This window comes from Nymphalis io, chromosome 5, assembly GCF_905147045.1.
Source record: "Nymphalis io chromosome 5, ilAglIoxx1.1, whole genome shotgun sequence".
Lineage (NCBI taxonomy): Eukaryota > Metazoa > Arthropoda > Insecta > Lepidoptera > Nymphalidae > Nymphalis > Nymphalis io.
This window is the reverse complement of record NC_065892.1, coordinates 9,567,421-9,580,998: the sequence shown is the minus strand read 5'-3', so window position 1 is coordinate 9,580,998 and position 13,578 is coordinate 9,567,421. Positions and strand designations below refer to the sequence as shown.

The 13,578-nt window shown below is 33.9% G+C and overlaps 1 protein-coding gene across 5 annotated transcripts; it reads left to right on the top strand.

The window, feature by feature from the left end:
- The first annotated feature begins 8,546 nt into the window (after positions 1-8,546).
- On the top strand, positions 8,547-13,478 carry LOC126768740 (cuticle protein 8-like). Of its 5 annotated transcripts, XM_050487020.1 has the most exons (5): positions 8,547-8,576; positions 8,744-8,910; positions 12,780-12,840; positions 12,922-13,088; positions 13,284-13,478. In XM_050487020.1, the coding sequence occupies exons 1-5, from the start codon at positions 8,565-8,567 to the stop codon at positions 13,354-13,356; spliced, it is 480 nt and encodes a 159-aa protein (XP_050342977.1). In that variant the 5' UTR covers positions 8,547-8,564; the 3' UTR covers positions 13,357-13,478. The 5 variants fall into 5 exon arrangements, with proteins under 5 accessions (XP_050342977.1, XP_050342975.1, XP_050342976.1 ...); XM_050487018.1 differs by lacking the exon at positions 12,780-12,840 and having other exon boundaries at positions 8,744-8,989; XM_050487019.1 differs by lacking the exons at positions 12,780-12,840; positions 12,922-13,088 and adding an exon at positions 9,071-9,237 and having other exon boundaries at positions 8,744-8,989.
- The last annotated feature ends 100 nt before the right edge of the window (positions 13,479-13,578 follow it).

The window sequence follows — 13,578 nt, the reverse complement described above, 5'->3', positions numbered from 1 at the left end:
CCTCACGATGTTTTCCTTCACCGTAAAGCACGAGATGAATTATAATTACAAATTGAGCACATGAAAATTCAGTGGTGCTTGCCCGGGTTTGAACCCACGATCAGATTCACGCGGTTTAGATTCACGCGTTCATACCACTGGGCCATCTCGGCATAGAATTTGGTATATTTCAACTAAAGATTTTTCTCTATTATATATCAAGCATCTAAAGTATGTTTTGGCTTAATAGTACCGGGGTAGATGAACCGCTAAATTACGCTCTGTGTCACTTGTTATCATAATGACGACATAGGGCGGGATTCTAACTATTTTTTGTGAATTATTTGTCTGACTGCATTGGATTATATATTTTAAAAGAGAAATAAAAAACAAAAAAAAATCGATGACGGAAGTGTTTTGAACGGAATGATTATTTTATTTTATGTATGACAGGATTATTATATTTGTCCTAAATCTACTTACCGATAAGCACCCAATACGTTAACAATTGACGCAACTTAACAGTAAAAATAACTGTAAAAGACGCTTTTAAACTAAAACGATGCTAAATAAATATATTTGTTATGTACAAATAGGTGTAGTAACAAGGGGAGACGATATAAATAGGTAATTAATTTAATTACTTTTTAAAATCCAAATATTGATCGTATGATTTTTCGTAATGTAATAATTAAGTCTTTCCTTATTATAATAATAACAAAATACGAAAAAATAATTATGGTTTTATATAATTTTCAACTAATTCATAACATCACTCGTTCTATAACATCGCTCTCTAAGTTAACTTATAGATTAAAAACAAAAAGGCAATATATTGCTCTCGGAGTCTATAAAATGAAACGATTTCGAAACAGTTAAGGTATTGAACCTTTTTTTGTTATAAAATAATGTACATACAACATCTAAATACAATTTTAAATGTGATGAAGTGGTAGAAGAATAAAACAAAAGCAATTTTTCCGCTTGATTTCTGCCTTTTTGTTTGCATCATGATCTGAATACAGAATGAGAAAAAAGAAATAGTGCTAAATATCTATTAGCATATTAATTGTTCACCGCTATTCATTTATTCTGCGACATTGATGGTTTGTTTCGGTGTTACCGAATGGCATATTTTCGAATAAACAAATCATCTTTATAAGACAGACTAACTCCTGAAAAATATCAGTTGTCTTCCGCGAATCCACTAGAAATGACTCCTAATGTAAGTGCTTTCCTTATGAAAATAAAATATTTTATTTTGTTTTTTTTTTTTTTTTTATTAAAATGTTTCTTTTAGTGCAAACTGTTGGCGCTCATCTTATACTTCAGTTGGCTTGAAGGCATACATGCGGCTGCGTTTTCTAACGTGGTAGTGCAAAGAGGTCCTGTGGAGTATATAAATTACAATCCATCAGCACTTTCGTTCACTAGTGCTCAGTTATCTTCATCTCCATTGGAGCAAGTTGTATCTATACCTGCACTTTCTCCATGTGTGTCACCATGTGTCATTCCTAATAGATCCATTCCTGCACTAGCACCATTACCTTCCTCGGGTAATGCAAAAATCGTTGGCTTTAGATCATCCCTACCAAATGTACCTGTTTTAATAGCAAACAAAGATGTAAGTATATTAATTCTTATTATAGAATATATTTTGATCCTTACATTTGAAATTAGCGTTTTGTCGTACTGACCACTTTGATCTGAAATATCTCCTCTTTGGTTAAGAATTCCAAATTCAAATTTATAAATTCATTTAGCTGGTACATTCGAGTTTTTAAAACAGTCATTCATTTGTTTTTTCCTCATTATTTTTTTCTTTGGCGTCGCTTTTTACCGCACAAGGGATAACATGAAATATCGGTATATTTACGAGTACGAGTTCTACCGTTGCACCAATGCTGCAGAAACAGCTCGAAGGATTAATGATGTGTACGGCGCTGATGTCGCAAAAGAAAGCGTACCGTACGTTTTTGGTTTCAACGTTTTCGTTCTGGATATTTCGACCTTCAGAACCAACCTCGTGGACGGCCGGAGACCAAAGTGTAAAATGAAGAATTAAAGGCTTTTATGGAAGCGGATCCATCACAAAGCATTTCAGAGATAGCTGCAGGCTTCGGGGTAAGTGACAAAACTGTATTAATCCACTTGAAGCAAATCGGGAAAGTAGAAAAACTTGAACGATGGGTACCTCATGAATTGAGTGAATCGAACTTGCAAACACGCGTCGATTGCTGTGTTACTTTGCTCAACCGACACAACAATGAAGGGATTTTAAACCGAATCATTACTTGTGATGAAAAGTGGATACTATCAATAATCGGAAGCGCTCATCGCAATGGCTGAACCCTGGAGATCCAGCCAAATCCTGCTCTAAACGAAAATTGACTCAGAAAAGTTACATGTGAGTGTTTGGTGGACTAGCGCCGGTGTCGTTCACTACAGCTTTCTAAAATCTGGCCAAACGATTACGGCAGATATCTATTATTAGCAACTGAAAACTATGAAGGAAGAACTAGCTGCTAAACAACCGAGATTGGTCAATCGCTCTAGGTCACTGCTACTTTACGACAACGCAAGACCACACACTGCACAACAAACAACCACTAAGTTAGATAAGCTACAATTGAAATGCCTGTGACATCCACCGTACTCCCCGGACCTTGTTCCAACAGATTACCATTTTTTCCGGAATTTGGACAACTTCTTACAAGGAAAGAAAATTCAACTCCGATGTGGCAGTCCAAACCGCCTTCAAAGAGTTAATTGATTCTCGCCCCCATGGTTTTTTTAGTAAAGGGAACAACGGTGCATACTTTGATTAATTAAATATTTTTTTACAAAAAAAAAATTGGCTTTATATTCCTCCCGTACAAAACGCCAATTTCATATGTAAGGACCTAATATTTTTACAAAATCAACATATTTATCATTATGTTATAATGAAATTTTTAAATAATAGTGTTGAACAATGAGGTTGTTTTTGAAATATAAGCATTAATTTTTTAGGAGGCCACAGGCTACCGATACGCCTATGCTGTTTTTGATGAACAAACTGGGGACAAGAAGACTCAAAGTGAACAAAGTGATGGGTCAGTAGTGCAAGGACAGTATTCATTTGTTCAGCCAGATGGATTTCGTCGAGTTGTTGTTTACACCGCAGATGACGTGAAAGGGTACCGCGATATTGGGAATATTACCAAAATATCGTATATTTATTTATTTAATATACAAAAATATACTTAGAAATTGACATAAACCAGATTAACCTTTATTAGTTGGTAGTTATTTATATATAAATATATGTAGTTAATGCATCGGTGTGTGCCTTGGAAAACATGTAAAGGCGTTGGTTCTGCACCTAAACATTCTCCATGATATTTATTGATACCCTATCGAATTATGAGCGTAAGGGAGCTCTTCAAAATATCGCGAAAATTTATTATAAAGACATCAATCATCATCAATCGATATTACATTTATTTCTTTTTAAATTTAGTAATACGTTTAATAAAATATATGTGTACGTATTTATTTTACAGATTTAATGCCGTCGTAAGAAATATTTCGCCAGAACAAGAACAACCTGTTGAGGGGTCACATGAAGTAAATAAAGAAATTAGCCCAGCAGTGCTTCCGTGCACTGAGACTAAAAATGAACATCTTACCCATAACCAAGCTAGTGAAGAGGGTTCTGAAGAAACTAATATAGAAGTTGAACACATGGATGATAAAAAGAGTGAAGAAAAAATTAGCCAAAAGGTAGAGGAGCACGCACAAGAGGACACTCAACCTAACTCTGAGACTAAAGAATTTAACACTAACATACCAAACGCCATTATTTCTTATAATGAAATAATCAATTGCCTTCAAGCTAAACTTCAAGGCACTAAAAATATAGTATCCCCCTTAACTTATGTTCTTATTCCTTCTTCAAGGAGTCCATGTTAATTGATACCGTGTGATGACATATCAATCTAATTCTCAATAAAATTGTGCCTAATGTAAAACCAAAATAACCAAGAAATATAATCCAAATTGTAATACAATTGAACCACGAAATTGATCCATGAATAACCTACTTACGCAAATGTATACAAGTATTGTTTCAACTATTGTATGTTGAAATAAAATAAACAATAGTTTAAACGATAATTTTATGTTCTTATATTAAATATTAAGTGATTCATTAATATTGTTTTTATTCCTTCATTTATCATTATGTTATTTCTGACAAGTATTAATTTACAAGTTACTTTACTTTTACAAATTTCATTATTGTCATTGAATACCAACCTACCATTAAATACCTATAACTTAAGTAAGATTGCCCTATTTCCTCGTATTTATCTTTATACTATCTCTGTGTAATTATGGATTATATTTTTGTACTTTAAAATATTATCAAACTGATCATATAATTGTAACTTTGAAAAGGTCCGTTAATTTGTTTTAATACGGTAATTTATTTTTTAAGTAAATAATTTATTTTATGTAAGAGTCAAATTAAATTGTGGTGTTAAAAATCTATACAAATATCAATAATTTGAATATTACTTGGTTATGCGGAAAAACGTTTATTTGCCATTTTATCGGTATGACAGTTCACTTTCACATAACGCTTTTGAGAGTTACAAAACTTGAATTTACATTTATAAAACAAGGTAAACGGAATGCTCTAATATTACACCATCTACATAATAAATCTCAAGGCGTTAAACATAAACATCGTTCGTAAAAAATATGTGAAAATTTACTCTCGTAACATTTCCTCGCAGCATACACTTCATATACAGAGTTTTTTTATTCGGTCAATTGATGTAGCTAATTTATGTGAGTTTTATATATCATCTGTCGCAGTGTTGAATATACGGCCTCTTTGGTGAATGTTCTCAGCTAAACTGCACATCGTATTCACAGTTTTGCAAACATTGCAAAGTAAATTGTAAAAGCGTGAATAGTAATAATATTTGTAAACGCTCTACAATTTTCGATGCTAACATATTATTATTTTACGATTTACATACTGAACCCTTTAATAGACTCTATATAAGTTATAATTTAAAATACATCTGATTAATTATTATTAAACCAAGACTCGACGTTCAGAAACACGGCTTGCAATTTGATCGGAAATTTACAATCCTGTCATAATAGCAAGCAGGTATTCTGCAAGTACGACAAATTTATACCTATTTATTAATAAGATAACTATTTCTGTTAATTTAGAAGATAGAATGATATTATTGCGTTACTTGGTGATAAGACTTGTTGCAAGCCCGTCTGGGTAGGTAGCATATTCCGCCATTACCACCAAACAGCAATACTCAGTATTGATGTATTCTAGTAGACACAGGGGACATAACATCTTGGTTTCGGAAATTGGTGGCGCATTGGCTTTCCAAGTAATTGTTAATATTTCTTACAGTGCCACTCAAATAGAGGTGGCGACCACATACCATCACGCCAACAGATTTTGCCATTTGTCAGTTCGCCTACCGATTATATATTCCAAGCAACTATTAGACTTATTAAAAATTGTTGTATTTTGCTTGTCCAATTAATTCATACAACAATAATAACAATCGACCTTCTGGTGATAAAATCAAAAATATATTGTAGCCATTACTTATCTCGTAAGCAAAGAATTTCATACCTCGGAGCCTTTCTATTAAACCTGACCTACATAACCAAAATATGCGACGGTAATGAACAATTCAAATGTATTTAAATTACAAAGGAATACCCAGTAATACTTTTTATATATATTTAGCAATTAAGTTGTTTAATAAAATAATCGTCTTCTATTTTAATTTACAAATACAAAAATATTATGTCGACAGCCACTGGGTCATTGAGACCCTGGCCCTTCAGGCCAAAATACAATGACACGGCAAATATGACTTGCCGGTGAGGAAAAACTCGGGTAAAGGGGGCAACCCCGAGGCCCGTACCCGGACTGGCTAGGCCAGCCAGGAAGAACCAGCTCTCTCTTTTTATGTATGCTTACATGTACAAATACAGAGCTGAGATGGCCCGTGTTTAAAACGCATGAATCTTAACAGTTGGTTGCGGGTTTAAACTCAGGCAAGTACCGCTGAATTTTTCATGTGCTTAATTAGTGTTTATTAATTTTGAACTGAACTGAGGAAACCTGCATGCATCTACTTTAACTGAAATTGCATGAAACTGCATTTTTTACGAAAAACAATAGATATACCAAAACTGCTAGGAATTGTAGTTAATAAAAATAAATAGATCTGTAGCTAAAGTAAACTGTCACACTTATACAAAAACTAGCCATTGCCCGAGGTTTCGCTCGCGCTTAAATATAAATAAAACATAAATAATTGTTTGGAAGTATGTGATTTAAAAGTAAGAAGCATGAAATCTCGTTCTGATAAAAAAAGAAAAAAGTATATCAAGGGGTTTTTTAATTTTAGATTAATAATTATTATTTTAATAATCATCGGTGAACTTACTGTGAATCCCTGTAGTTTCATTTAATATGTTTTATAGTGACTTCAATGGGTTGAAGAAGAATTTATTTTACACATGTCTTCCGTTCTAAGATTCCATTGCTTTAATACTCCACGCCGTTAGATATAGTTAAAACCGTAAATAAGCAAGCGTTAAATATATATTTATTATATTCTATCAAACTCAATAGATACTAGATTAAACTGTTACACTCACTGAAAACTTTATTTATAATTAATATCGATTACAATCGAAGCGTTTCTTTGTAACCGACGTTTGCGGTGTTTCCTTTTGCAACTAAAATTACAAAGTTATTCGCAGAGTTCACTTTTGAGCATGCAACATAAAAACTGCCCATGTGATAATAGTTCTCACTAAAATCAATGCCGGCAATGTTCAACGACAGGCCTTAGTACTTATTGATTGTCATGGGAAAACATACTTTAAGAAGAAAATATATACTTTGAAATTCAAATGAACATTCTCATGGATGGTATTCTTAGAAGAAAATTTACCTCTCATCGAGCACATCCTAAATAAATTTGTAGGAAGAGGGTAAGGGTTGATGTAAACCTTCGAGACCACCAATTGCCACTCAATTGGTGGTCTCGAAGGTTTACCTAATGGTAATAATAGAAATACGTTTTCTTTATACAAATTTCACTGTGGTATTCAAAAGTGATAATTTTGAAACGTGTTAAAACATTTTTATCAATTAAATCAAGAAACACTCAAATAGTAAAATTACAAACAGATCAGACCTATTTTTTTATTTTTATACTAATCTTTACACCCCATTTCTCCCGTTTGGGGTTGAATTTCCAAAAACAACGAAACACGTATGGTTTTATTTTTACTCAGGCTTTAATATTAACTTAAATTATTCTCACTTCAAAAATTACGAATTCCCCGTTTAAACTACCCTGTCGGTAGATTTTCAAAAACCCTGAAATAGATATTTACATCATAAAATGCATCAGCTGTGAAAATTTCAAGTTTTAACCCCCGTGGTTTAGGGTACTGCGTTGATGAAGCAGTCAGGACAAGTCATTATGATGAGCCGCTCGAGTACTAATTTTAATATAAAATAATGAAAAAAGTCACCTTACAACTTATCGTTAAAACATAATAATAATTGTTTATCAAAGTAAACAACATAATAAACTTTACCATTTTAGTAAATAAGAATTGCCGTTTAAATGTTACAATTGATCCAGTACTTTCAGATTATGACACTGAGTGGTCATTTATTAATTATACAGGAGATTGCTTTGTAAAATTGTGTTATTATAATATCGTAAAATAAATTAAATAAAATTTAAAATATTTGTTATGGTAACTCCTTAAAATTGTCATTTTACAAGATTATTTAAGGATCTTACCGAAAGGAGTCGTAAAAAGCCTTAACCAGTATCTACTATTACAAGTAAATTAGAAGTTGCAATTCTATTCAAATTCTAATGAATATATTTACTGCTTATATTTAAATGTATATGTCCTGTTCTTGTACTAATATAAGATACAACAAAATAGTTTTAATATAAGAACCGAACAAAGTGGGAAAATTGGTGAATAAGGCACAAATGGCGACTAACTAGGAGATTTTGAACCGGACGTCTATAGCTTAGAATGGCGATCCACAATAGAGTCGAACCTTAATGGACATGCTGCCCGAAAATCATTCAGACCGGCTTAAGTATCAAGAATCCCACTAAGATCATTGTTCTGCCTGGAAATAAAAATATGCCAGCACAAAAAATACCAAACTACAAACCGATAGAAAGATATAACGAATACACGTCCGTTGAGACTAAAAAAAACATAAATAAAAAATACAAGGAAATTTAAAAGTGATCAATTTAAAACACGGCAAAACAATAAAAATACCTACTAGATAAAAGACATAGTGGTTCAGACATAATGATCAACGATTCAATATCAGTGTTGGATTGACCTTGAAGTTCATGTCAGAGTTACAGAGTCAAGGCGCTTGTACATTTCTCTACCCCACCGCGCCGGCCATACGCGGCCGCGTTCTATAAAACCATTGCGCTGGTGCGTTGACATCAATGAATACCAAATTGTTCAACCAAACACACAAAATGTTCAGCAAAGTAAGTAACTCAACAAAAAACGATCTGGTTATATTTAATAAAATCACATTTGAAAAAAAAGCTATTTATAAATCAGTGCTTTATTTATTAAATAATACGTGTTATCAGTAATATCATATTTAAAAACAAAAAATGTAACTCACTGAATAAAATGTTAACAATTTCAGATCGTAGCTTTCGGTGCCATGCTAGCAGCAGCTAATGCTGGCTATCTACACGGACACGCTCCCGCCACCTCTTCCCAGAGCATCATTCGCCACGACGAAGGCCACTACTCCGCTCCCATCGCTTACGCCGCCCCCTTGGCCCACGCTGCCCCTCTGGCTCACGCCGCCCCTCTGGCTCACGCTGCTCCCCTCGCATACGCCGCATACGCTGCTCCCGCCGGCCATTACGATGGACATGATGAATATGTATGTTAAAAACATAATTATTTTTTTTATTTGAAATTTAAGACGAACATTAACAACTAATTTGATTGTTTATTTGTCTAGGCTCACCCCAAATACGACTTCGCGTACTCAGTAGCCGACCCCCACACCGGTGACCACAAGTCCCAGCACGAGAGCCGCGACGGTGATGCCGTGCACGGATACTACTCTCTCGTGCAGCCCGATGGTTCCGTCCGCAAGGTTGAATACACCGCTGATGCTCACAATGGGTATGAACAATTGATTATTTGACAATGACAATGCCTCCTTCCCTCTTGAGGAGAAGGCTTGGAGCTTATTCCACCGCATTGTTACATTAGTGGATAAATATGTAGCAGTATTTTATCCGAAACATACAGATGTCCTTACTTATTTTCAATTAGAATCACAAATTATTCTAACTTACATAATCATTTTATTTTCAGTTTCAACGCCGTGGTGCACAACTCAGCCCCCTCTGTCCATGTCGCACCCACCCACGCCTACCACCATTACTAATTTTTCTAATTTTAAATATAAATTACAGTCGACGTGCCTGAAGAAGATGCATTGTGAAATTTCTTTTATAATTTATACTTTTGTAAATATGAATGCGTGTAAATAAAGTGTGGATGATTAATTACATATTGACTTAAATCTTTAACCAATTTCTTTCCCCTTTCTTTTTTTTAAAAGATAAACGTAAACATTTATCTTATACGTATGATTTCAATGTAATCAGTAATGTCAAAATGTTAACAATGTTTTAACTCTCTATATTTGATAAATTTAAAATAACAACAACACCAAACTTTGTTGACGCCTTGAAAAATAATATAGTTATTGTTTAGAGCTTAATAACTAATTCAAAGTCCAAAAAAGCAGAGACGATATCGCTACTAAAATCCTGTAAAAACTTTCAAGTTTTTAATAAATTTTTATTTTAATTATTGGAGAATTTTTACATCGATTTTATATAAGCAATGGCAGCAGTTCTACCTTATCGCAAACGAAATAAGCTCCATTCTAGTTTATATAACTAACAAGCGCATTTGAAATTTATACTTTTTTATTACAAGCGGCAAGAAACTTTAGTTGCGACTTACTGTTGAAAAAAAAATTAAATTTAATCAAAGTAAAGAACAAAATAAACTAAGGTGTTTTCGTTAATAAAAATTTCAGTAATTTCAGATATTATTAAGAAATTTAGTAGATTCATCTTTAGTACGCATTCAATAAAACACGTTGAGTGTGCTGTAAGATGTGTTAACACTAATTAGCCTGATTATTACTATTTACTTAGGGAGATTGATTTGTAAAATTGTGTTATAATATTATCAATATATTAAAAACAAAATTTATTTCTTACAAGTCATTTTTTTATCATATACGTAGTCATATATATTTTAGTTTTTTTATCATTATATATTTTTTTTAATAATGTGTACCTTTCTAAAACTTTTAATTATTATAATAGCTTTCCTCCACAAGTCTATAATTTTATACAAGCTCATTTGTATTTTCATTTTACAAGTTTAATTTAAATTTAAAGTTACCTCCTATTCAGAATTAAGATTCTACTAGAAGAACGGGAAATAAACTCAGGAGTTAGTCTTCTACACCTATTAAATTACATAGTTTATGAAATACATTTTAATTAATATTTATCCTGCATGAAAAATTTACACTTTTTTTAGCTATGTATTATTTTAGTATGGAACATATTCTTATAGAAGTAAACCTAAGTTGTTTTTTTACGTAATAGGTTGGATGACGAGCAAATTAATTAATTACAGGCAGAAGCGACATAACATCTTAGTTCCCAAGGTTGGTGGCGCATTGGTGATGTAAGCGATGGTTAACATTTCTCACAATGCCAATGTCTATGGGCGTTGGTGACCACTTACCATCAGATGGCCCATATGCTCGTCTGCCTTCCTATTCTATAAAAAAATATACCACCTGATAGTAAGTGGTCACCAACGCCCATAGACATTCAGACCATCGCTTACATCGCCAATACGCCACCAACCTTGGGAACTAAGATGTTATGTCCCTTGTGCTTGTAATAAGACTGTTAAAAGGTTTTCTGTACTTTTCGTGTTTATACAATGATTGTCAATGCTTTTATCAAACTTAATTATTATGAAACATATAAATAATATTGTGGTAAATACACTGTGATGCCACCTTGATTATTCTAACTTCGTTAAAAACATTCCGAGCTATGAGATTATTGAACAAACATAGTCTAAGTTTCTGTAGCGTTACCCTAAAGCAATATACTAAAAGACACGATACTATGAAAATATCCAAAGTATACTAATCGAGCAATATCAATGTCAGTTAGCAATCTATATTTCTTAAAAAAAAAATTCAAATTCAAGAATATACATTTTTTTATAAAGTAAGTAGGCGGTCGGGCTGATGAGTAATCTGATAGTAAGTCACCACCACCTATAAACATTAACACCGTAAAAAATTGACCGTTCCACCGACCTTGGGAACTAATATGTAATGTCCCTTATGCCTGAAGTTAGATGGTTCATACACACTTCCAATCGGGACACAACAATACAAGTATTGTTGATTGACGGAATAATATGTGAAGAGTGGATGGTATCCACCCAGACAGGCCTGCACAAAGCCTTACCGTATAGTAAAATATGCCCACAGACATTGCCATTATAAAAAGCCAATATATACTTACTGTCAATTTTCCTCCAAATATGGAATCTCAGATGGTATGTTACTTGTGCCAGTAGTATCAGCGGCTTACCCTTAAAAATACATATAGTAATAAAGAGACCACCAGTAGAATAACTGATGAGTGTGTGGCATATAACTGGATGGGCTCGCGCAAAACTATAACCAGTGTTGCTACTGTTACTACTGACAGTAATACCGGTTGTAGGTAGCTATGAACAGTCTTTTCATTAATCGTGTTTATGACAGGAGGTTAAAGTCGGTATTCTACTAGAAAGCCTTAGAAAGAAACTCGGTGGGTACTATTCTATACAAATTGAAATTCAAATAGTTACTAACTACTTCTAATTAAATAAATAACCCCGATTCTTGTTTTTATAAAATACAATACCAAATAGTTTCGATACAAATAATTCTAAACTGAAAGAAATTTTAATATAAACAATTTAAAACGGAGTAAAACAATAAAAATACCAACAACCAGACAAAAGACATTACTGGTTTAGACATGATCGATGATTCAACATCAGTGTTGGATTGACCTTGAAATTCATGTCAGATTTACAGAGTCAAGGCGCTTGAGCATTTCTCTACCCCACCGCGCCGGCCATACGCGGCCGCGTTCTATAAAACCATTGCGCTGGTCCGTTGACATCAATGAATATCCAATTGTTCAACCAAACACACAAAATGTTCAGCAAAGTAAGTAACTGAACCAATTGACTGATACCATTCGGTTATATTCAATAAAATCACATATAAAAGAAAAACCGCTTATAAATCAGTGCTTTCCTTCATCGTATATTATATGTTTTAAGTTATTTATTTAAATATTATGTATAAGGTTAAACAATAAAGTAGAAATAAATGTAACTCACTTACTAAAATATTAACTTTTTCAGATCGTAACTTTCGGTGCCATGCTGGCAGCAGCTAATGCTGGCCTTCTACACGGGCACGCTCCCGCCATCTCTTCCCAGAGCATCTTTCGCCACGACGGAGGCCACTACTCCGCTCCTATCGCTTACGCCGCCCCCTTGGCCCACGCTGCCCCTCTGGCTCACGCCGCCCCTCTGGCTCACGCTGCTCCCCTCGCATACGCCGCATACGCTGCTCCCGCCGGCCATTACGATGGACATGATGAATATGTATGTTAAAAACATAAATCTTTTTGTTATTAAAAATTTAAGAGGAACATTAACAACTAATTTGCTTGCTTATTTGTCTAGGCTCACCCCAAATACGACTTCGCGTACTCAGTAGCCGACCCCCACACCGGTGACCACAAGTCCCAGCACGAGAGCCGCGACGGTGATGCCGTGCACGGATACTACTCTCTGGTGCAGCCCGATGGTTCCGTCCGCAAGGTCGAATACACCGCTGATGCTCACAATGGGTATGAACAATTGATTATTTGACAATGACAAGGCCTCCTTCCCTCTTGAGGAGAAGGCTTCGAGCTTATTCCACCGCATTGTTACATTAGTGGATAAATACGTAGCAGTATTTTATCCGAAACATACAGATGTCCTCACTTATTTTCAATTACAAATACAAATTATTCTAATTTACATAATTATTTTATTTTCAGTTTCAACGCCGTGGTGCACAACTCAGCCCCCTCCGTCCATGTCGCACCCGCCCACGCCTACCACCATTACTAATTGTTCTAATTTTAAATATAAATTACAGTCGACGTGCCTGAAGAAGATGCATTGTGAAATTTCTTTTATAATTTATACTTTTGTAAATATGAATGCGTGTAAATAAAGTGTGGATGATTAATTACATAATGACTTAAATCTTTAACCCCATTCCAATATAAATAGAAACAAATATCATGAGACTAAAATATTTTTTTAAAGAGACAAACATAAACATATATC

What these genes read in the sequence shown, in the direction of transcription:
- LOC126768740 (XM_050487018.1), top strand. An exon ending in ACGATGGACATGATGAATAT is followed by an intron (nt 8,990 to 12,921) that starts GTATGTTAAAAA and finishes TTATTTGTCTAG; the next exon opens with GCTCACCCCAAATACGACTT. An exon ending in ACCGCTGATGCTCACAATGG is followed by an intron (nt 13,089 to 13,283) that starts GTATGAACAATT and finishes TTTTATTTTCAG; the next exon opens with TTTCAACGCCGTGGTGCACA.